At 42.0% G+C, this 25,102-nt stretch overlaps 1 protein-coding gene across 1 annotated transcript in view; it reads left to right on the top strand.

Moving 5' to 3' along the window:
* mtcl2 (microtubule crosslinking factor 2) overlaps nucleotides 1–19,601 on the top strand; it is a 66,805-nt gene extending 47,204 nt beyond the window's left edge. The window contains exons 11-24 of the mRNA XM_070910518.1: nucleotides 2,353–2,490; nucleotides 6,184–6,297; nucleotides 6,942–7,172; nucleotides 7,592–7,708; nucleotides 7,800–7,967; nucleotides 10,616–10,756; nucleotides 10,978–11,094; nucleotides 13,550–13,608; nucleotides 13,722–13,863; nucleotides 14,172–14,759; nucleotides 15,482–15,749; nucleotides 15,899–16,117; nucleotides 17,891–18,330; nucleotides 19,455–19,601. Of these exons, the coding sequence (XP_070766619.1) occupies nucleotides 2,353–2,490; nucleotides 6,184–6,297; nucleotides 6,942–7,172; nucleotides 7,592–7,708; nucleotides 7,800–7,967; nucleotides 10,616–10,756; nucleotides 10,978–11,094; nucleotides 13,550–13,608; nucleotides 13,722–13,863; nucleotides 14,172–14,759; nucleotides 15,482–15,749; nucleotides 15,899–16,117; nucleotides 17,891–18,330; nucleotides 19,455–19,601 (2,889 nt within the window). The remainder of the gene's footprint in view (nucleotides 1–2,352; nucleotides 2,491–6,183; nucleotides 6,298–6,941; nucleotides 7,173–7,591; nucleotides 7,709–7,799; nucleotides 7,968–10,615; nucleotides 10,757–10,977; nucleotides 11,095–13,549; nucleotides 13,609–13,721; nucleotides 13,864–14,171; nucleotides 14,760–15,481; nucleotides 15,750–15,898; nucleotides 16,118–17,890; nucleotides 18,331–19,454) is intronic.
* Nucleotides 19,602–25,102: the final 5,501 nt, after the last annotated feature.

Here is a 25,102-nt window from a genome sequence, read left to right on the forward strand (position 1 = left end):
ACTGCAAATCCCAATGCGTGCTGAAGCAAACAAAATCACATCATCTGTAAAGAGTAGAGGTCACAAAATAGCTAGGCGAATCTCATCCTTACCTGGCGCCTTGCCACTGAGGAGCTTCTTGACAACCTCAGAGACCTCTGCCAGGGATATGGTTGAGGCTTCCCCCAAGTCTTCAAACTCTGCCTCATCCACAGAGGACGTGTTGGTTGCGTTCAGGAGTTCTTCAAAGTGCTCTTTCCACCACTCAACAATATCTGAACACAGCCTGCGCCAAGCCCTGCTTTCGCTTCCTAAGTCGTTGAGCGGTTTGCCAGAAGTTCCTTGAGGCCAACCGAAAGTTCTTCTCCATAGCCTCCTCAAACTCCTCCCACACCTGGGTTTTTGCTTTGGCATCCAGCAACGCTGTAGCCCTTCTGGCCTCACGATACATCTCTGCTGCTTCAGGAGACCCTTGGGCCAACCAAGCCCATAATGCCTCTTTCTTCAGCTTGACGGCCTCCTTCACAGCTGGTGTCCACCAGTGGGTTCCTAGGTTGCCGCCAAGACAGGAACTGATGGCCTTCTGACCACAATTCATAGCAGCCGCCTTCAGAAGTTCAATAACAAAGCACCATTCAGGTTCAGATCAGGCAGGCCGTTCCTTCCAATCCCCAGGCGGTATCCTTTTCAGGATGCGACCCAGAGACTCCAAGAATGTTGGGTACTCCAAACTGCCGTTCGGTGCATAAGCACACACAACAGTCAGAGCCTTCCTCTCAGCAACTCGCAGTCACATGGAGGCGACCCTCTCATTCTCCGGAGACAACTCCCACACAGTGGGGGCTTACCCTGGGCAAAAAGGAGAGAGTCTCCAAGAGTTTGGTTCCAGACCCAGCTCTGTGTGTAGAGATGAGCTCTTGTTACCGCTCCACCTCCTGCACCAGCTCTGGTTCCTTCTCCGCCAGAGTGGTGATGTTCCAGGCCCCTCGAACCAGTTTGCAATGCTAGGGGTCAGCCGGCCTAGGTCCCTGTCTTTGTTTGGCTTACATATCCATTCGGCCCCAATGCCTATCTCTGCAGATGGTGGGCCCACAGGGTGGTAGCTCAATGTAGTTCTTTCGGGCTGTGCCCCATGGGTCAAGGCCTGGCCACCAGATGCTTGCAGGTGAGCTTCCCTCCCAGGTCTAGCTCCAGGAAGGGCCCCCGGTTTCCCTGTTCTGGGCGAGGAACTGCAGCTCCTTCTTGGGTGATTCATACAGGGTCTGTGAATTGCTCCTAGTTTGGCCCCTCCCCTGGGATCAATTTGCCTTGGGAGACCCTACCAGGAGCTATTGCCCCGACAACACCCAGGGTCTCAGGAACACCCCTCTGCCACGTTAAGGTAGTGATTCTTGGAGGAGCAGAGTAGCAAATTATAAACTATGAACATACTTTAAAAGCATTATCTGACAGCAAAATCTGTATTTTTTAATCTAATTTAATGAGGAGGCTGTGGTGAAATTATATAAAGTTTTAAGAAAATAAATTATAATGTTTAGACTCCATTAGAGGCCAAGTCTGAGTCCCAACACCCCGCCAATCTCTCCTCCCTTTTCTTTTTCTCTGTCCTTCCCTTCGTCCCTTCGTCCTTCCCTCTTTCTCTCTGCATGGGCACCATAACCATCGGTTTCTGCACTTCACGTCCATCAACCCATTTCCCTCCTTAAAATTCCTTACTCCCACACCTCCTCATTTCCACCTCATTTATTTTTCTGCCTCCCTACTTTCCTCTTGACTCCTCCTTGCTCACTTCACATCCCTTTCCTTCTCTGTTCCCACTACTCCTTCCTCCTGTCCTTCATCTTGATGCTCCGTCGCTCCTTCACTCTGACCTTTCATCCTAACTGCCTTACTACTAATCTTGCTCCCATTCATCTTATTTCTCCCCACTTTCCTTCTCTCTTCCCTCCTCTATATCCTGTTGCTTTTCCTCCCCATCTCTCCTTTCCTCCCACTCTTCTATGTCCTCTTCTGTTTCCCTTTTCTCTCCTCCCCCCTCAGCCATTCATTCTACCCTCCATCCTCCTTTTCTTTCTTTTCTCCACTCTCTCCTTCTCCTCTCTGACCAAGCTCTTTTTCCTCTACATCCTTTTCTTTGTCTTGTGAAATCAATCCATCTATTTCTTTTTTGTTTTTAATTTTCCTCAATGCTGGTAATATAATTTTGGTTATATTGTTTTTTGTTCTTGTTGTTGTGTTTGTTTTCCTTTCATTTCTATCACTCCCCTCCTTTTTGTTTTTGTTCCCCAACTTCTCCTCCCCCCCGTCTCTCCCTCTCTCCTCTATGATTTACTTCATTAACTTGCCCATGCTTGCATGCATGCATGCATGCAGCAGCCTGATTATAGGGACCAATCAGAGCTGGAGGTGAAAGGTCAAACTGAAGAGAACAGCCAATCAGACAGCAATGAGATGCAAAGACAGGAAAACAGCCAGCTGGAACAGGGAGAGAAGGAGACAGATGATACACTGGTGAGTTGCTCAAAATCACAATCATTCACGTTATGACAGGCACAAACATACACACTAGAGAACTGCAGGGGGCAGCTAACACATTTTGTCAGCGAGGACCTGACCCAAGCCTGAAGCCAATGTTTTAATGTCAAATTTCTTACTATCTCTTGTACACACAGACTGACAAACAATTTGGCTGGTCAACTGCCTTCAGGAAAACAAACGAAAGGTCCGAAAGTAACGAAGGAAACTGATAGTAAATGTTAAAGGGATTATAACTGATATTTTGATTTTACTAATGGATCAAATGACTACTTGTGTTTGTAAGGGGTCACTCATAGTAGTGACAGACAATTATACTCCAACTCTGCAGTTCCCCTCAGCTCTGTTTTTTAGTGTCTTTCAACTCACTGTTTTGGTTTTCCAACCTGCAACTTTACTGTTTTGGAAATTATTAGTAAGCTGATCCGTAAATGCATTTTCAACAGAAAAGCTTTTATTCTGAATACAAATATGAATATACTATCAGGGTTATTGTTATATTTGATGACATAAAAGTAGTATTAGACTAACGTTACTTACATGTGTAGTTGTTTGGGGTTTTGTTGCTTCGCTTTGGTGTCCCCCACAAGCATGGCCAAGACAGCAGTGACAACAGCCAGAAGTGCAGTAGTTCCATTTACCTTATGAAAGTTCAGAAATAGATTTTACTGGACTGCTAAGGTGAAATAATGAAAGTTTGCATAGCCTACTTCATACAACGGGACCCTACTACTCATGTTCAAACCACTGGATTTGGCTGGAGGACTGCAGTTGGACCCTTCTCGAGAAGTCAGGAAGTGGTCAGCCCAATCAGAGGCTGCTCTATCGTCTGCACTTCTTGATGCAGTCTGGAGCACATTACAGGACCCCCCCATTATTGGCATCACCAATGACATCAATGGATTCACTGAGTTTGAGGTGAATTTAATTTGTAAAACAACAGAAGCAACTGTACCCAAAACTAAATAAATAAATAATTCCAGAAACCATGCATTACCAGAACCATCTGAGATATCATAAACACACGCACTTCAGCCTATAACTCAGGGCTGCAATCTGGAAACATGGACAATTGGAAAGCCGCAGCCTACAATGGAAGAAGAACAGTAAAGCATGTGGCAAGGTCTGAGAAATATGACAGATGACAAGATCAGTGGGTGGGCCCTCAAACTATGTGCTGACCAACTAGCGCTGGTGTTCACAAAGATACTCAACTTAGTCAAGGATTATATCTGCTCCTCACTACCTAGCACACTGGACCACTACAGTTTGCCTACCGTCCCAACCTATCAACAGAAGACGCCATAGCACGCATCCTCCAAACCCCCCTATGTCACCTAGACAAGAAGGGATTTCTGTTTATTGACTACAGTTTAGCATTTAACACCATAGTTCCCTCTAGACTGGTCACAAAGCTCAAGGACCTGGGATTGGATTAAACACCTGTGCATGTGCATGTGGAACAATGACCTCCTGACGGGCAGACCCCAGATGGTGAGGGTGGGCACACCTCTTCCACCCTCATCCTTAAAAGTCCCTGTTCATCTGGGTATGTCGGGTTATCATCAAGAACCTCTTTCATTTTGGGTTATTCCTGACTTTAGCTTCACAACCCTCACATAGACTGGTCTTCAGGTGTCATTTTACAATGGAGCCCTCATTGTCACGCTGCCTTGTAATGCTGCCTTGTCTGTCACATCTTGCAACCCCTGTTCATCCGAGTTCCCAGACCTGTCAGGGGTTCCTCCAGGTTACATGGACCTCAGGGAGGTGTTCAATAAGGCTCAGGCCTCCGCCTTACCCCCTCATCGCCCCTACGATTGTGACATAGACTTCCTGCCTGGCACATCTTCATCCAGGGGTGGTATCTTCTCCTTGTCTGCCCCAGAAACCAAGGCCATGGAAAAATACATTAATGGCTCTTTTGCTGCAGGTATCATTCGCCCATCTTTTGTCTCCTGCTTGGGCCAGATTCTTCTTTGTGGGGAAGAAGGACAAGACACTATGCCTCTGCATTGATTATCAAAGTCTGAACAATGTAATCATGAAGACCAGGTACCCCCTGCCACTCATCTCCTCAGGGACCTGCTCTATACCTGTGTCTTTGTTTATCTTGATGATATCCTCATCTTCTCTAAATCCAAATAGGATGTTCAGCATGTACAGTGTGTTCTCCGGAGGCGTTATGAGAATCAACTCTACATGAAGGCTGAGAAAAGTTTCATGTTTCGGAGGTGTCAGTCCTTGGCTGTTGTCAAGGAGGGGAGCATCCAAATGGACTCCGCCAAGGTCAGTGCTGTCCTGGACTGGCCTCCTGCTTCCTCCCATGAGGAGCAGCAGTGCTTCTTGGGCTTTGCCAATTCCTACCGGTGGTTCATCAGGAACTACAATTCCGTGGCAGCTCCCCTCTCAGCTCTCTGCTTAGATAGATCTGAGTATTGTCTGCATAAAAATGGAAACTGATATTATGATTCCCTATAAGGTGGAAACGCCTGTTTTTTTAGATCGAAGGCTGAGATCTACAGGCAACAGAACTCAAAATCACAACTCAGAAGCTCAGAACAGATCTTGGTGGAATAAAACAGTCTTTACTTGCCAAAATAGGTAGGTGGAGTAAGCAGAAGGCTGGGTCAGAAAGGCAGGCAGGGATCCAAAAAAACAGGGAAAACACATGACACAAGGAAATAATGCTGGAACACTAGACACAAAGGCACTAAGATGAACTGGCACAGAGTGAGGGGAAGACACAGGCTGTACTAGTAGTATGTACTGATTGCCAAAATGTAGCATGCAGTGTGCCAAAAACACCTGGATGTCATACTGATTTGGAAAAAATCAGACCAGTCTGTCTCGCCTACTGTGTCCTACAATGCAAAGCGCTGCCGGTGGATTGCCGTTAATGTTTCGCACACTTATTACATCACTTATTTCACCTTAGTAGTTCACCAAAATCTGCTTCTGAACAAGAAATAAGCAACCCAGTTACTGAATCTTCATTCACATTAGATCTACAAAAATTTAAAAGTTTGTTCCAACTTTCATAATAGTTGATTCTGCATGATTATCACTTCCGCTTTCCGAACCAGAAACCAGCTAAGCCTGGCCGGGCATACTGCTAAATAAATCGATTTGACAGATTTTATACTACTACTGATATGAAAAGCATACTGCAATTGTCGGTAGAATGTAGTAGGCGGTTCCGAATACAGCCACAGACTATATACTAAACAAGGGAGGGGGACACAGGTGAACTCAATTAGGGCGGAGCATCAAAACTGGTGGGAATCACACAAGGGCAGGAAGTGAAGTAGTCTGAAATGAGAAGAGAGGTAAGTAACAAAATAAAACAGGAAACATGAATGACTGAAAGAGCTAAACACATAACCTAGGAAGCTTGACACGCCGTGCCATTGGTTGACTGATTGATTGATTGATATAGTTTTGATTTTACATTTCAGTTACTGCTTCCACTCTTTTTCTTATTCATTTGTCTTTTCTTTAATCTCTGCCTACTTCTGTCCTTGTTTCCTACCTACCAATGTTTCCCTATCCACTACTCTTTTCATTCTTTCTTTCTCCCCTTTTCTTTCTTATTGTTGTATTGTTTACTCCGCCCCCTCTTTCCTTATCATTTTCCCCCACTCATCTTTTCCTCATTCTCTCCTCCAGCTCGTATCCAGTGACCCCCCGGCTCGGCTGTCCAAAGCGGAGGAGTCGGCTCTTGGAACTCAGGAGGAGTTGGACAAGGAGAGAAGGACAGAAACCACTCTCAAACTCACACAGGTCAGTTTGCAGCACTGAACACTGTGAAGACACAAATAAACAAAACACCCTCAAACTCCCACAGACACACTGAAATATCACAGAAGAAGCAACTTATTTTGCAGTGAAACTAAAATTACCCAATGATATATTTCATGTTGTTTATTCTGTTTGATTTTATTTATGTTTTTTTGAGAGTCAATGCTGTTGTACATAAATCCTAAACTTGGTTTTGGAAGTCTAAAAATATCCCTTTTGGTAAATCACCTGCGTTATGTAGACAAAGTCAATATTCTGACTGGATCTACAGTTTTTTATTTAGCAAAACCTTTTCATTGTAAAAGATTAAGAAAGATTTGAAAAAGGCACAACTGGGAAATGCCAGATGCTAAATGGGACACACCAGATAAAAGTTTTAACGTTTAGATGCATCCATGATTTGCCTGTGATTAACGATATCCATTATTGTTTTGGTTTTAGAGAATGAAAGGGCTGTTGGTGACTTGTTGCTTGAATTTCTTGCATTGTGAATACATAGGAACCTTCACACACTAATGCTCCAGTTTGATTAATTATTTGCATTAGAAGCAAACATTCAGTAAATAAACAGTTTGGGCTTTATGTCATCTCTGATTGTCTTGTCTCAAACTTTCTTTCCCTCTCAGCTGCAAGAGGAGCACCAGAAAGCTCTCCTCCGTTGGGACTTCGAGCTGCAGAGTTTGGGCCTCCAGGCTCAGCTTCAGCAGAAGTTGTGGAGCCAGGAGAGGACTCTGCTGGTCCAAGAGTCTCAGCACCTCAAACAGGCCCTTTTACTGCTCAGCCTCAAACTACGCTGCTTCCTCAAACAGTGGAGGCTGGGCTGTAAGAAGGACACAGAATGGAAAGACATCTTGGAGGTATGAAAAATGTCTCACACCATTTTCTCTTTTGTCAGAGTCGATAGCTGACAGTCCAGACTGTTGACATATGATGTATATTTATTTATTTTGCAGCTAGGCTGTGCATCTATCAATCAGTGTTCTATTTTTCAAGGAATATCTCTCTGTTTGTCCTCAGAAATGTTGGAATGATGTGATATCAGGTTTTCAACCAGCTAAAGCATTAAGAAAAAATATTTTGAGGTTGAATCTGGTGCTATGCAAAGAGATCACTCCGGTATAAGGAAAATTAATTTAACATTTAACATCAAATGTGAAATGAATTGTAATTTGTCCTATACTGTTGCTATGAGATTGCCACTGAGTGTGTGTTAGATAATATTACAGGCTGACATAAATGATTGACAGGTGGTCCTGCTCTGTGATTGGCTTTTTAGATGAACAGCCTGAAGGACCTCTACCTACTGTTGGAGGAGGAGAACCTGACAAACCCCGCCCACCAGACTGACAAGAGGGCTCCTGCAGACGAACAACCACTCAGTCCAACTATCAAGGTAGGTGGAGTGACACACACACACACACACACACACACACACATACATACACGCACACACACTCTTACATGCGTTACCTGTCTCCCTATAGTCTAGCACTGTGAGCAGCACCATGGCAGACCTGAAGGTGGCACTTCAGGATCTGAGTGGAGAGTTGCGACAGGAGAGACAAGGCTCCCAGGAACTCACCCAGCAGTTTGCAAAGGCCAAGGCATCATGGGAGGTCGAGAGGACCGAACTAAAGAGCCTCATTGCGCAAGTAAGAAGTATTATTTAAATTTCAGACAGTGTTGAAATCCTGAAAGAGCAATGGTCAGCTCATCAGTGAAGGGAGTGGTCAGGAGCCTTGCTGTCTTATGCTGGAAGTATTTATTGTAGCTTGGCCAAGGAGAATGGAGAGATTATCAATACAGTGGTTATTTCAGGTTCCCTGTGGTCAGACTTTAAACCCTCAATGAACATTCTACAAACTTTACAAGCCCAGAAATGGTCAAACTATGTGCACTAACAAGAGGCTCAGATTTAGTCTAGTCTAGATTTAGTGAGCATTAGTCCTTCAAACAAGGAAAGATGTTCACCTGTAATAGTTTATGATATGTCCCCTTATCTGAATGGCTCCTGTCTTTCCCAAACACCACAGACAACTGCTGTTGTTGTTCTCATGTGAGGCAGACACTGGCCTTTTCACTGAAATCTATCACTAACCTAATGCTGAAAGTTGCTCAAAGTTAAATTCCTACCCTAGTGACCCCTAAGTCTGACTCCTAGAGGATAGGGATGAAGATAACTCCATAACAGACAGGAAGACAGAAAAAATATTTTAAGTATGAGTAATCAGCTCCTACGTTGACAAACATTTTCCGTCAGTGTTGGAAAAGTTTAGATTATTTCACGTGAAAGATTTCTGTTTGTGCTGTTTTTGCTCCTCTCGCTGGTTTGAAACGGGCATGACTGGAAAAAGGAGATGTCTCATATTTCCGTGCACCAATCAGGATTCAGCAGTGTTTGAAGCAAAATCTGATCTGGTTGGGTTGTTTGCTCATGTTGCCGGACCACTGTCGATCAGCTCTAATCAAACTACACCCAAACAACCGTGATGAAGCAGATCAGCTGAGTTTCTGAGTATTAAACTCTTAATGAATAATAATTAACAATGTTTTTCCAAACTTTAACTTTGATTGTTGCATATTTAGTCAAGAATATTTCAGGTTATAGAGAAATACTTTAAACCATTATATTTTAAACCAAGCTTTCAGGGGCTTTAAAAAGTAGTAGTGATACAATGTACAATATTTGAAACCAATCAAAATGCTTTTTGGTGGGCCTGAAGTGTGAAGCAAAAGGCACACGGTTACTATTCCTCTGGCTTATTTGGGTCCAAGCACCGAATGGTGCAAGGAACCTATTGTATTTCAAGAAATTATTATTAGGGCCTGAGCAGGAAACCTGCGAGGACCCTTTTGTTTTTGCTCAGATTATTATTAGAACTGAAATGACTACTGAAAGGAGCTGAAGTTCATGCTCTGTACTTTTACAAAGTACTCCTAGACGGTTCATCAGAGCCACCTCAAATTCGGATAGCAAGACAATGATGAAGCTAAATTGTGAAGCTTTTCATCAAACAGTCTTGTTGTGGCAACGCTTTGAATTGGCATGCTCGCCGTAGGAAAACTTGTCAGTTACAGTGAAGTGTAACCCCACACCAGAGTGTGGACAGAGTGAAGGGGCTGCAGATAGAGGGAGAAACATAGAATGAGAGATCTCCGGCGATGGCGTTGCGGTTGCTGCTCCCCCCAAGGTGCATAAGGCTGCAAGGACCTGTTCATCTGCAATGATGACAATCATCATTCGATTTATGAGAAATTTGCACGGTGTCGTCTGCTCTTGATATACAGGAACATGGCGTACAATTAGTGCGTGTTCTCTAGCGCCACATAGTTGACGCAGGAAGTGACATTTATCTCCTTCCTGCAATATCCAACTTCGCACCGCCGCGGCTGCAGCACACCCAACATGCACAGAGGTGCAAGGGCCCGTTCATCGCTGCTTTAATTATAATTATTTTACGTCTTCAATCGCATTTTGCACATGCGTCGGGTCTGGCGAAAATAGATCTGATATGGGTCTCAGACATGGGCGTGGCAAAATGGCTCGATGCCCCCTACAAATTTTCAAAACCAAAGGCCCCCCCTTTCTGTTTCACCTTGATGTACCAAATTTGGTAGGCATGTGCATCATGTCGAGACTTAGAGCCATACCCTACCCCTAACAGGAAGTCTGCCAGTTTGAATATACTGTACAATTTTTTTGCATTTCCAGGCTCCTCCTAGAGATTTTATGCGATCAACTTCAAATTTGGTCAGTGCCTGCCTGATGAAAAGTTGTATAAAGCTTGAGTTCCTCACATGATTGATAAGAGTCCTGGCCTGGAAATGACATGTTTTATACTTTGATGTACTCCTCCTAGCAGGTTGGTCAGATCCACCTCAAAACTGTCTCAGAAAAGCCTTAAGACCTTGATGATGTTTCACATCGAAGATTGTGAGCTTTTGTTGAACGGCTGTCCCGTGCCGCCGTGGTGAATTTTGAAGCTTTGCCATAAAAAAATAACAGGAAAGAGGATTATAAGGAACTATAAGAACTACATTTACATTTTGCTGGAAAGTAAAAAAAAATTGAGTTGTTGTTTCACACCAACAGAAACAAAGAAGAGCATGGATGGAGTGAAGACTGGTGAGACTGGTCTCTGCTGTTTTAGGGGCAAAACAAATAAATCAACCGTATTGTTACTGAGAAAAATGCTTTCACTTTGTCGACAAAACAAAGAGCTCCACTTACTGGCCCTGCCATGCTTGGGGTGTAATTTTGATATTTACCATGATATCTATACCTTTCTCCTTTCTCCAGCTTGAGACCAAAGCAGCAGCAGCTTTGTCCACCACTGATACGTTGGAACCAGACCTGAAGGTGGCGCTGAAGAGGAAGCGTGAAGAACACCAGCACCTCCTGGCCGAGTCCTACGCAGCTGTGATGGACCTAACTAAACAGGTAAATGTGTGTGTAAAAGTGAGTATGGATCAAGTTGAGTTGGAAGATAACTATTTCAATTAATTAAATTTCAAGTTATAAAAAGAGAGAGAGAGAGAGTCGGCTTTTCAATTTGTGTTTTACTTGAATTCAAATATCATATTCACTCCACATCGTCTTGTGTCCTCTTCCTCTGATGTTCGCCTCTTCTTTCCTCTGTGACCGACTCTGGGACCAATCAGCTTCAGATTGGCGAGAGGAACTGGGGCAGAGAGAAGCTGGAGCTGCTGGAGAGGTTCAGCCAGGAGAGGGCTCAGTGGGAGCGGACATTGAGAAAGGCCAATGCACAACAGGGGAAGGTATGGCGGGCTGCGTGTTTGAGTGTGTGTGTGTGTGTGTGTGTGTGTGTGTGTGTGTGTATGTGAGAGAGAGAGAAATGTCAAAGTGTCTTGGGATGATGGAATGGGAGAGGATGGGATAAGAAGGACATTATATTACAATAATAATAAACAGACACAGCTAGATACCTCACAAACATTGAGATCCAGAGTTCCACTATCCAGAGTTCACTTACTATCCTGCTCTATATGTAAAGTGTCAGGAACTTTTCTTGTGATTTGGCGCTATTATAGTGCCTTCCCACGGGGGACCAAAATGATGTAGCGGATTTTATTACTACTTTAAAACTAAAGATTTGCTCGTTTGAAAAAGGGGCACCACCTTCAAATTGAAGGAAGTAAATAAACCAAATGAATCGTTAAATTGATCAGTCTCGTCAGAAGGAATTGGATTCTTTCCGATACCTTTACTTCTGTCTTCTGCCTCAAAGAAAAACACACAGACAACTTCTTGCTGCTAAATGAGTACATTTATTTATAGTTAAAAGTCTAATACCTGAACGATTAATAAGGAGTACATGATAAATACAATAAACAGATAAATCCACGATCACAACTGATGAACCTTATTCAGTGGGCAATAGTGAATTGAGAAGCATGTGATTTAATTATCAAAACAAAAAGGCGACGCTAACATAACGCTAGGGCATCAACTTCTCTAAAGGGGATTTTTTTTTATCCAACATTCATTTGCTGATACTTGCAGAGCTGTTGAGAGGGGAGACTGTTTCAGCTGACTTCCAAAGGTGGGGTGTCACAGCGTAGCAGGATTTTTTAAACCATGAATTAATAATTCAGTCGTCTTACATCGTACAGAGACTGGAGTTGCACTATTTTCCAGTAGAACATATGCTAAGCAATGTTAGCTCTAATACTGATTTCAATTTACATCTTACTTTAACCTTAGGCTGGGAAAAGAATATAACAGTGTTACTTCGTCAGGAATGCACTTACGTTTTATGACAGGCCTGGTGGTCATCTTATCTCAGACCAGATCAGAGATGACAGGGACAGAGAGAACATGTTGCATGTGTATGTGAAGGAAAGAAAGGGGGAGGAAAGTGGTGTTTTCAGTCTCTCGTCTTTGCTTTTAATCTTCAACTGACATAATCAGAAGTCATGTTATGTCTTCACATCTGGGTGTTACTTTGTTGTCTTGACAAGACGTGTATTTCTCAGGGGTAGAAAGTTCTGGTACTTGCTCTGGGAAGTGTCTCAATGACACCTTTACTATTCAAGATGTGAGAAGTCAGTTCACAGATCAGGAGCGGTCTCCCCAAAGAGTGTTCTTCACCCCCCTTTGGAATTCCTGAAAGTGAAGAATCAGTTCTGCAGGATGTCTGTGAATCTGGGGGAGACGCTCTCCTCCATTGTAGTCACTACACTTTTTACCGTTGATGTTTTTTACTGAAAATGTGTCGTCAAAACATCACAGTATCAACACTGGAAATGTAAAAATAGATCAAAAATACATGTTACCAACTGCTGTCTTTAGGGTGTCATTTTCCTCTCAGGATACTTTGTTGATGCTGACAGTAACCACACAGCCGTTAATGTCATACTGTGGGTAAGGGAGGGATTGCATCAGTGTTCAAAGGGGTCATTAGTTAGGGTTGTTTTCCCACAAATACATAAAAATAAAGATCCGGATACATAGTTAGCAGGTCAGTGTTCCTCCATCATCTCTCCTTTGTCTGTTGTGCCTGCTTCCTTTGAGGTTTTCAGTCTGAGGGCATCTTTGTCCTCCTTTTTTCACCCTTCTTCCTTTCCAGTCATTTGGTTCTTTCTCCACCATGTCCGTCTTTCTCCTCTTCCTTCTTCCTTCTACCTGTTGAGTCAGATCCTGTCTCAGTCCTTCTATTAAGTGGCTGCATTGGAAACTTGGCAGGTGACCGAAGTCTTCTGACATTTGATTATAGTGCCCCCATCAGGCCAGTTAATTCAAAGTTAGCCAGATTTTTGTTGGACAGTTAGAGCTATTATTACAAATCTAAGTTACAAATCTGATGTTTACTTATACATACATTTTATTTACGGGAATTATTTCAAAATGTGACGTATTTCCAGTTGACAGGGGATGTTAGTTAGAATGGAATGTTACCCAGGGAGGGATCATTCGAAAATGTCAACTGAAGAGATAAAAGTTAAGTTAGGGAGAAAAAGTTCATGGAAGAGACATTAGTCTTTTAAGGATTGGGGTTTTATGTGATGGTTTCATTGGTTGTGGTTATTATTTTCTCCTGAAACAAAATTTTATTTGAATTTGATTTTTTGTGAAAGTAAGTGTAGAAATGAAGAATGCTGTAGGAGTATTTTGCAGAGATGATGCAGGTAATTTAAATGCTAATAAGGTGTAAAAAAGTAGATTCAGTGATGTCATCTCCACTGACCGTCAGGGTCTTCTTTGTCCTCACAGTCAAAATTGTTTGGTGGTGAGTCCTCTGCAGACACAATCACTGCTAATGGAACGCCAAGGTAACAATTTAAAACATTATCTTACGGTACTTCAAAATTTGTCATCTTTACAGCAGAGCATGACTTCTCTTTTCTTAATAACTCCTCCCTCCTCTTTCACGGAAAATAACCAGATCCCCATCAGAGCTGGATGGCCCAGAGGTCAACGGAACAGCCAATCAGGAGGAGGAGATCCAGTTTACAGTCCCACCTCTTTTTATTTGCCCAAAGCTGGGTGACCTCACCAGGAAGAATTGGACCTACCTGACCAGTGAGGTGAATAAGTTGTGATTTTATACATTTACTGTAAATGTGCAGTTTATTGTGATTTCTTTACTTTTATATCTTCGGAAAGACAAAGACTGTTTTTTCTTAATACTAACAAAGTTTCTTGTCTAAATCCTACACTCATCTCATTAATAATGAATGTTAGTAGATATATTTGATATGTATAACAATCACCCTCATTTCTGTTTTGTTCTACCCCCTCTTACCTCTCCTCAATCGTAACACACCATGGTAATGTATACTGATAATCATTTTATATTGGTTTCTCTTGTCCCCACTTTCTCTTCTCATCTCAGACCCCAGAGGTTGGGGGCACCTGTAATACCTGGGATAGCCCCAGTGGCTCGTGCAGCAGCTTAGTGGAGTCAGAGCTAGATCTGGACTCTGTCCGGAGGAGTTGCACTGCCCCAGACCGCACCGGCATCCGGATCTACTTCAGCCCACCTGCTGTACGACGCATGGAGCACCGAAGAAGGAACCAGGAGGCCAAAGAGCCACAGCAGGCCCAGAATGGGAGCTCTTCCGTGGGACTGAGTGGCTCAGATGTAGACGTGGCTGCGGTGGAAACCCTGGAGGTTCAGCAACAACAACCTCCATCCTCCTTTTCGTCCTCGTACGAGCAGTGGCTGAGTTCTTTATCCAAGCAGCACAGGGAGCTGCTGGAGAGCAGAAGTGTTGCCGGTTCGATCCCCAGTGTCGTTAACAACAGTGTTGGTTGCTCGGTTGACAATGAGGTTGATGGGATGACGCCCTCGTCAGCTTTCCACGACCTGGAGATTTCAGCCAACTTAAGTGATGACATGAAGGAGATGACCAACTGTGTCCGCCAGGCCATACGCTCTTCCTCTCTGGAGCGGAAATCCACCAAGGAACCTGGGAGTCAGGTAGTTTCTTTTTAATAATGAAAAATAAAGAAATGTTTGATTTTATGGTCTAACAATTGTTCTTTATGTTGAACAAAAGAGAGCATAACACTTACTCTGTTAAAAAATAGAGTTATCTGATGAAGGCCCATGTCCAAAAGGTCATGCTTTTGTTTTCTCTGGATAGTTATTTTTGGTTTAAAGCTGTTTGAGTACAGACTTTTTGAATCTTTATGTTGTCATATAGTCGTGGGATAATGTCATGTATAAATAAATCATACAGTATGATTTATAAAAATCAAATTTGAATACCTCTCGTCATAATTCTCCATCCTATCACGTATTTTTTTTTTATCCTAGAAGGCTTGTTTTCTTTTTTAAAAGTAAAAAATTGCCAGTGGTGTGAGTTAATTTGAACTCTCTTATAATACAATAAAACCTTCAAGAATTTTCTAGTGTTCTGAAAAAATCTTAAAACAACCTGATTTATTCTTGAAACAGGTTACAATTATGTGACTACATTGGCAGATGTTACTTGATTTAAGAAAATAACACATTCAGGACAATTAGACGAAACTTACTTGATAAGATGGAGATTTTTGCAGTATACTAACACATGAGGTTGCCTAGTGTAGGTTAAAGGGAAAGTGTCATATTCAGAATGATATCTCCTCAGTAGCTGTTACAATTACTCTTCATTGCATTTCTCCTTCTCCAAACACACTAAACACTCCTCCACACAGACGGTTGGCATGTTCACCAGGTCCACGCAGACTGTTGCCCAGTACATAAGCATTGGGCTTCAAACCGACAACCTTCCCAGCAGTAGGGGGGCGGGGTTACACTCCAAAGCCTGGTGTCATCGTCCCTTGTCAACAACCACCTCCTCACTAGCAACAACTCGAACCCGGCAGATATCAACATCACTGGATAAAGTCCACAGCCGCATCGAGAGACCATGCTGTTCACCCAAGTATGGATCACCGAAACTACAGCGCAGAGTGTCTTCTGGTAATTAGATTAAGTTTTCTAAACATGTTTTCACATCCTTCTAATAGTTTTCTGTGATTGGTAATATTGCTCAATTGGTGTGCTTCACAGATTTTCAGAGTAAACTCAATGTTTTGGGAGAACGAGATATCCAACTGTTCTGTTTTTAGGCTCCACCTCCAGATTGGATGGGACATCCTCCTCCAGGGACCGGAGCCTGTGGAGCCTCCAGCAAAGATCCATTGGTGGAGGAGGAGGCTCGGCCTGGGCTCGCTCCACCACCACTAGGGACAGCCCCGTCCTGAGTGGCCTCACCGACGGCCTCTCCAGCCTCTTCAGTGTGGTGGAACACTCTGGAAGCACGGAGTCCCTCTGGAGGGGTGACGGAGGTAAGGTACTACATGATGGCAGGTTTAACCAGGAAGGTTTTATTGAAAATAAACCTTTTTCATGGAAGACATTTTGACATGTCACAGTAAGAAAAGCACAAGTGTCTGGGACACTTGAATAGTACGGAGACATTTTTACTGTTAGTAGTAACACCTGTTTTCCTGCAAATGTAGAAATATCTGTTGTGAAAAAGGCCCATCCAGAGCCAATATTTTTACTGGCAAATCCTCACCAATAGGAAACTGAAAACAGCAAATGTTTTGCATTTTTGCTTGATGAATGACTTAATAAATAATTAATTGTTTATCAAAAATGTTGTTTCTTAATATCCTGACTGATTGTTTCAACACTACTTCTGGCATTTAAATAAATTAGATTTTTTTAAATTTGTACTGAGGAGTTAAATTAGAAATCTTCAGTGTGTTTAATTAATGATAGTCCAAACCAGAAAGAGAGACATATTTACTCAGATGTCAGGAAACAACAGCTAAATAATACCAGGTGTGCCAAGTTTCTTACTTTCTTACTTTCTTAAGACCGTTATTCAGAGAAAGTCCGTATCTGCTAGTAAGTGGGTTTTACAGTAGTTGTTGCTTCCAGCCACTCTCCCTCCTCCCGTTGATGGTTTTAAAGTCCAACTGAAATTAAATTGCTTCCTTTTTTGTCTGTTACAGCATACAGCATATCTGCTCTGTAAATCCTGTGTTCTCCTTTGAGAAAAAACAGACACCAAAAAGGAGAAATGTATACTTCATACTTTATGGTTTCCTATTTTTGCATTAATTAGTCATAGTACCATTCGTTCTCCATCTATACGGATGGATAACTTGTTAACAAAAAGATCGCTTCATTTAAATTTGTATAAAGCAGTATTGTAATGTAATGTAATGTCAACATTCTATCATAGGCAGTCACACTGACTAATAGTCAGACAGCACATCCTACCTCTACCTGTGTGTAACGTTTACCTTGATTACCCCGAACTGCTGCGTCTTATACACATGTGGTGTCCAAACAGACAGCGTTGCAGCTGCGGCGCAACTACGCATTTTTAGTAGTAAAATGTGTGTAATGTTGCATTTGGAATGTCACAGCTGTGTGGCTGCTCTAACCTGTTAACATGGGCGCCGAAATAAAAAGCGAGGGGTCCCATGACACACACGTGCCGCTCACACAGGATGTGTGACCCGGCTATCAATACGCAAGAGCTGCAGACTTCGAACAACACATCAGTTTTCCAGCTAGTCTCCTTCTCCAAACATGAACATGTCTTGTCCTGCACCTTAACTTTGTTGAACGAGGCTCAAACACGTACACGCCCATCCAGCCGCTGAGATAAAAAGGAGCATTTCTGATATATTTTCTGCCCTTCAATAATAAAAAAACACATTGACATTATTTTTGACTGCATAAAAGGATAACTAAATGTGATTTCAGCTGGACCTGAAGTGAAACAGCAAATATGCCTCTGTCCTGTTTTGAGTAACTATTTTATTCTATCTTTATCTGTACAGTAGAGTATGGTAATACAATGTAACTGTCATGTTACATGTCATTGTGTTCATTGAAATTACTACTAGAAGGCAGAGGGTGAACTTCTACCATATGAGAATAATTCCCGATCTTGCTTTGACACCCAAAGTCTGTCCATTCCTGTTAATTACATTTTCACAGTGCAAGCACGCCTCCAGGATTCAATTAGTTAATTATCTGTCAATCACAATTTATGGAAATCATTATAATACTCGCCTTGGATCTCTGTTTGCCATTAGAAGCCGGCCAGTGTGCCAGTCCAGCACGGCAGCCTCCTGCCGCAGGGAAACCCTCAAGTACGGCAATCTGTGGATCTGACCCCGGCTCTCAGCGGTACGGAGGCCTCGTCCAAGAGTTCTTCAGGAATGCCTGCAGCAGCCGAGGCCAGGGAGGAGCCTCCCTGCCAGTGGAGAGAGCGCAAAGAGACTCCCTGGGTAGCCTCGGAGGTCTGGGTGTTCTGGGGGGGTTTGATGGCATGGATGAGCACAAACCAGAGTCCGTGTCAGCCAGCGTTGGAGGACTCGGAGCGCAGGCCGGGTTGGGTGGAGGCAATGACAATGTGACCAGGATTGCCAATAAGAGGTTTACGAGACAGACAGCTGGGGAGGAGATGGTCAGTATCATGGGAAGAGGGAAAGAAACGATGAGCAACGCTGCGGCTGCAGGATCTGGAGCAGAGGTGCAGCCATTGGACTGCGTTTTCATTTACATTAAACTTAAAAACGACCATACCAGTGATTTTGCTCGTTTTAGCCAATTAAATAACATGTAGTTTACACAGCTCAACATTTTCAAACAATTGATCTGGGTTTTAGAAATGTGAATGTTTTTTTTTTACTGTTCCTGCACAACATTGGTTATTCGAAAGCATGCTATACTGCTTTAGATTTTTAATCTATTTCCTACCATTCCAATTCGATTAGAGCTGTCATTCATTTCCTTTCATTTCTAGACGATATGAAAATCAGCATAAGTGCAGCTTGATTTAAAAAATCTGTTCTGCTTTCCTCTACCAAAACAGAATTTGGCTTGCTAATTTATACTGCAGTCTGCGAAGAAAAGGAAAAGACTCGGAGGGAGAAAAAAACGGCAAGAGCTGGAGGATAGGGAACTTCATGTCAACAGCTACTCTCTTGCTCACAGCACGTTGCACTAGTCTGCTGTTAGCTTACCATTTTCATATAGTTTCGTTTTTATTGTTATTCCCAGTCACACACCTGATGTCAATGTCCCAATTTGAATTGTAAATATCAGTAAAAACAGACCTACCACCGACGGCCGCGGGATTGCGCTGTTTGATGTAATTTTACGTTACGTTACGTTACGTTACACGCGGTGGAAAACATGGCTGATCTCCCGCGTAATATAATAGAAAATACCAATATAGACAGACCATTTCTATTGCAGAGTTCAAAGGGTTAAAAGAATCAATGAGAACGACAGGCAGCTACTGGGTCGGAAAACTAACAGCATCATTTTATTAGCTAATTGTCAATCAACTGACCCAGACTGGAAAAAACTTCAAATGCTTCAAACATCTTCTAAAATGTTCTCATTGTACAGAAATTGGTGGACAACCAATGGCTGTCTGGGATGGTAGGAAAAATGTGCACTGAATTGGAAAATAATCCACAAAATTAATTTGTTGTTAAGATGCTAAATCTTGCACTGGTATGGTCTTTTATTAGACATTTTATCTTATTTTGAAATCTCAATCAAAAATATCAAAAATATATATGTGTAATATGAAAAAACATTTAAACCTGCATGTTTGGGTAAATAAGAAATCTCTCCATTTCCCAGAATGCACCCTGTGACTGTGCTGCCCAGTCTTCCTGCTTTGCCCGACCATCAAGAGCAGCGACTCGCCATTTGCTTGGCCAGTGTAAGCACCGTCCACAAGAGTCTCCGGTGGCAAACGAGGAGAAGGGGGACACCTGCAACGAGTGACAACACTTCTACTGCCACACGCAAAGACACACAACACACAAAGCACTACTGATTTTTCACAAACACTGTACTCCACTGCCATGAAAACACACCGTTTCACAACTTTTACATCACCTAATGTTCATACACACCTATGACCTGCCACACAGGCGCACTGCCAAACATAAACCACACCGCTGGCACACTGCACAGACTGCCCCCACAAACCCACTGCCACATGCACACATTCATAAAAACACACACACAACAAAGAATCCAGGCACTTGCGTTGGACTGTACCATTCTGATGCTAACGTCAGGGAGGACTGAAACTCGTTGAAATGCGTTGAAAGGGCATGTGTTACTTTATAGGGGCGGCATGATGGTGCAGTGGTCAGCACAGTCGCCCGGGAGGTAGAGCAGGGTCGGAGGTTCGATCCTTGACTCCCCCTGTCATGTTGAAGTGTGCTTGAGCAAGACGCTGATGGAGACCAGCACCTTGCATGGCAGCTCGGTCGCCATCGGTGCGTGAACGGGTGAATGAGACTTAACTGTAAAGCACTTTGGTCACCTTGAAGGTTGAAAAGCCTTATATAAGTGAAACCATTTACCATTTACTTTGGGAGCTACAGTATAAAACTGGAGAGGAGACATCCGTCACAGCTTGATTGATTAGCACAATAACATTCCAACATGGATCTGAAAACAGCACATCTGGATAACACATCTGCTTAAGTTGCACACTAGTTTTCAATGTTTCTCCTATTACAGTAGATCCCAAACAGAAGAACTCAAGGACTAATGGTTCTATAAATGAGACCATAAAACTGATCTGAGTGGACCCTCTACCGTTAATGTTTAGTAGCTAATTTAAACAACAAAAACCTCTCCAGGCCTAGTTAGATGTTTTGTTTAGAACTGTCCCCTGTGTTCGGCCACATATACAGGGACATTTTGTGGTATTGTAGCCATGACTTAAATCTTGTAGATGCATGAAAACCTACTTCAAAAGGTGTTACCCTCCAGAGTCTGACTGGAAAATTATAGTTTTGGTTTGGTGTTACAGCAGGCAGAAAGTGCCTGTTGATTTCATATTTTTGAGATACTTCTTCACTGATGTCAAGTTTCATCCTTAAACCTTTGATGATCATTGATGATCTGAAGAAAACGTGGTTTACAGTCCTACAGCATACTGTCCTGAAATGGTTCAGTTGGGGACACTGATTGGGAACCATTTCTGATTGATTGGAAGGTTAACCCATAAACCCATCTACAGATTTCACTTGGCATTGGATAGATATGCACCGATATCACTTTTTTCACTTACTTCAAAGTGCCTCAACCATTGGGGTCATGCTACAGAAGCCCAAACCAACACATGAAACATTCCATTTAGCTCTGTTCTGTAGAAAAAGTACAGAAAATTAAGGTGTTTTTCACTGAATTTTCATGTTACATGTGACTTTTGGAATCTGACTTCCATAATTAAGAAATGTTTTAATAACAGTAATATATATTGCTGTGATACCCATCAGCTTTATCGGTGCATCCCTACCCTCTATGCTTCATGGCATCTGATATGTTGTGTGTCCAAACTCAAAATGCTCATCATTTTACTTCCTCCTTTCCCTTCACTCTTCTCTCACACACAACTTGTGACTCCAGTACGAACCCTATACACATTTTGAAAATATAACATTGTCATGTAAACAACAAGCTAACATCTGTGACTGTCCATCTGCATTTAGAGTAGTTAAAGCACTGAAAGGAAACTGAAATACATTCATTAATTTTTAAATTTACTTCATTATATATTTTCAAACTTCAACAAAGGTGTTTTACTAAAATTAAAAATGTATATCCTTTTTACCAACATGGCAGTCAGTTCCAACAAGGGCAGAAATTCTTCGGGGGCCATGGCCACCTTCATGCCCCACCCACACTTCCCCAGCTGATTTCGCCATTTTGTCCTCTTAGCCTCTTTCCTGTCAATACGGTATTTAGACACCAGTGTCTTTTGTTGAGATTCTGAATTCTTATTGGGCAACATCAAGTGAAATGCTGTGCACATAACCAGTGGTGGGCTCGAGTTTGAGCCTGGTATAAACCGCTTGAAAACTGGGCTATTTATGACAGTAGTTTGACAGTTTCTGATTCTGATTCTAATTCTGTGACACAAATCTAGTCAAAACAGTGGCATAACATACACCACTGATTTACAAACATATTTACAATAAGGTTACCATCTGTAATGCTCCTATATTTTATTTGGACCATTAGCTCCATGATACTAACTAACACCAGAAAATTACAACCATATACCTTCTGAATTCAAGTTTCTCTCTTTCACCGAAGTACAACTAGCTTAATTGCCTTGTTAACTCATCATGAAACACACTTCTAAAACTCCCCGAAACCTCTTACCACTGCTCCAACAAGGGTGGAAATAAACCCTTAATCCATCGAGTTAGATGTGAGAATATTCTGGCTCTCACATTACACACTATTTCCCCCCCATTGCCTCTCTCTGCCATTGCTGGACTCTTTGTGCTAACGCTAGCTCGCTGAAGTCTGAGTCTGTTGCTGAGTAGCGAACAACCAGCAATTGGCTGAGTCCAAATGCCCAACCCTACTATACACCTTTGCTTTGTACCATTAAATCTTTTATTGGCTCAAATCAGTTAATATCATGGATCACGTTAAGTAATTTGGACAGCTAGTCAACTAACAGATCCACTCAGATAGTATTTTGCTAGTGATAACGTCAACGAGCAAGCTAGCTAAGGTTTGCCAGTCAGCTGTAACTTACCTATACTGCGTGGATCTGGCGTTGGTTGCTTTGTAACATTAGCTCATAAAGCGATTTGCAAACAGCAAGCTAGCCAATTTACAAGCCAGATCAGCACCAGGAGTCTGGATGAATTAGCCAATGTTATCCACTCAAGACAATATTTTGCTACGTTAGCTATTCGTCCATGTTAGCAAGCAAGTTACGTGGACTTTGTGTTGGATTCTGTGTTTTGGTGGGTGCTGGCCGTTTATTGAGGTTAGCGGACTCCATTTCTAAGCTAACGTTAGCTAGTGTTGCACACTGTTGACGCTAAAGGGGGGCTGAACATTAAGCTGGAGAGAGGCTCAGGCAAGACACTTGGGAGTGTGCTTAACGTCACATCCTTAGGATTTTCCGTCCTGAATCCTTTACATAATCAATACGTGTAAATTGTTACATGTTGTACCTTTAAAAGAAATATCTGGGAAAGAACTAAAAGACTGAAATGTTACATGGGGACTGACACAAATGCTGTCAAGAGTCTTATTAGAAAACAAAAAATACTGTAAACTGAAAACAATCATATTTGTAAGGGTTTTTATTCCATTTCTTTCACTTCTCCCTTTGTTTGCCTTGTCAGTCTCTTTCCAATCAATCAACAGATATTCAAAGTGCCTGTCGGATCGCCTATGAGTCAGCTCACACCGAAACTGGACATAATTGTGACCAGGCTTTACTAAAGCTACAATAAAGTACTGTACCACAGTGGAGGAAGCACAAAATGGTGTCTCTTCCATTGTTTGTGTATGAGCATCAGTCCAGCGTTTCTCCATCTCTGCACACCATATAATGACTCAGCAGTTTAAAATAGGGCATTACAACAGTGCATGTATTTAAGTTACACAGTGCTGGTAGAAAACCAACCAGCTTGAACCAGTCACAGCTTACAGGAAGAGGCTGTCTGATTTTTGACCACAATTATTAACAACAGGTTATTTTAGTTAAGCTTGTCTGATTGGTTAAAGACAACAGAAATCATATATCCTCATTAAAATGCCCTAAACAGCTTATAAGTAGAGTACACATTCTTTCTACATTCCACGACATTTCCATATTTAAAGATTTGTAGTTACACACACAATTAGCAACTGAAGAGAATTAACCTGATGCTGATAAATATTATGCACTGAACAACAACAAAAGAAAAGTGGAAATGCCGAAAACTCACATTCATCTGGTGCTGTTGGTAATGGTGCAGATAAGGAGGACAGAGTTTGAGCTTGAGAGTCAGCTCAGTTAAACTGAACATCTCGTTCACAAGCTCACAGGTTCACTTAGCAAAGCAGCTACACTGACCTGTATGTAAACTCGTTTTTCCCCCAATTGGAAACGATTTTAAGGAGTACTCGATACACAGTACAGAGTGTAAGGCAGGCACTGCAAACTGCAGGCTGGCAGAAGTCCTCTCCACAGTAACCACAGTCCAATAATAACTCAGTCGTTCTGCAGTCTGTCCCACCACATACCAGGATGAATGGCAACACCAAAGGAACCATTCATACCCTGATATTAGGTTTGGCACAGCAAAACTACAGAGTCTGTCATAAGCCATTAATCGTTCATTCTTAAAATCTTTCCACTGCCTATGAAAGATGTAAAGCTGCAACAGATGTCAGTAACAACAACAATTTTTTTGTTTTAAAATTGTAAAAACTCTACACCTACAAAATAAAAGCACAAACCTAACAAAACAAGTATACTTTTTACAAAATAGACTCTTGAAAATGTAATAATTTACTAAAAATATTGGGACTTTGATCATTTCAAATTTGAGTATAAATATTTAAGCATTGAGAGTTTGTAATTTGAATGTAGATCGTAGATAGAAAAATCCTGATGTTGCCCAACTCGACACAGATGACGCAAAAAGTCTTCATCGTGAGAAGGTTTGCCAGATTCTGTTCTACCTCTTACACTTTTTACACCATTGCTATACTCTGAGACATGTCATTAAATAAAGAAACGTACGTATCTCTAAGGTAACCGTGCATCAATCTTCTTTACATATTGGATGCCTGTATACCAGGACCTTAGTCCTTTTGTCATTTAGTCTGTCAATGAGAAGGTCACTTTGTGCCTTTCCTCTACAAAGATGAATGGTTTAATTAAAACTTTTATTTTTCTACAAATATTTGGCTCTAACTAAGTACAAACTGTATGTCTTAATTTGTTTCCTTGTGGTAGGTGTAGACTGATTTGTGTTTACATTAATCTTCAATGGTTGCTCTACTACACGGACAATACGTGTTGCAAGCCAATAATCAGTGTCAAGACTAAAAAAGTACGATATTCTTTAGAAATTAGCTTTGCGTCCCTCTTGTGGTTGAACATTTGGACCATGGTAATGTTTGGGTTAAATGTTTTAGCCAACCTCCAGTCTTAGGCTTTCTGCTGATATTGCAGAGTCGAGGATAGGCCTGTATTTTAGTCGTTATAAACACTCCAGCACATGTTCAGGTTGTGGATAAAACTGCCACTGCTGCTTTGATGCTGGGTTCATGTCATATTAGTAGACGCAAAAAAAATACAGAATAACTAAATAATTATTTTCTTTTACCAATTTGAACACATAAAATAATTGGTTTGTATTACCTTAAAATGTAATAATTATTATTTAATAATGATTTTTCCTATAACAAACATCAAATGTGACATATCATAATCTGGAAATGTGTATCACTGCTCCTACTGG

Source organism: Enoplosus armatus, chromosome 8 (assembly GCF_043641665.1).
Source record: "Enoplosus armatus isolate fEnoArm2 chromosome 8, fEnoArm2.hap1, whole genome shotgun sequence".
Taxonomy (NCBI): Eukaryota; Metazoa; Chordata; class Actinopteri; order Centrarchiformes; family Enoplosidae; genus Enoplosus; species Enoplosus armatus.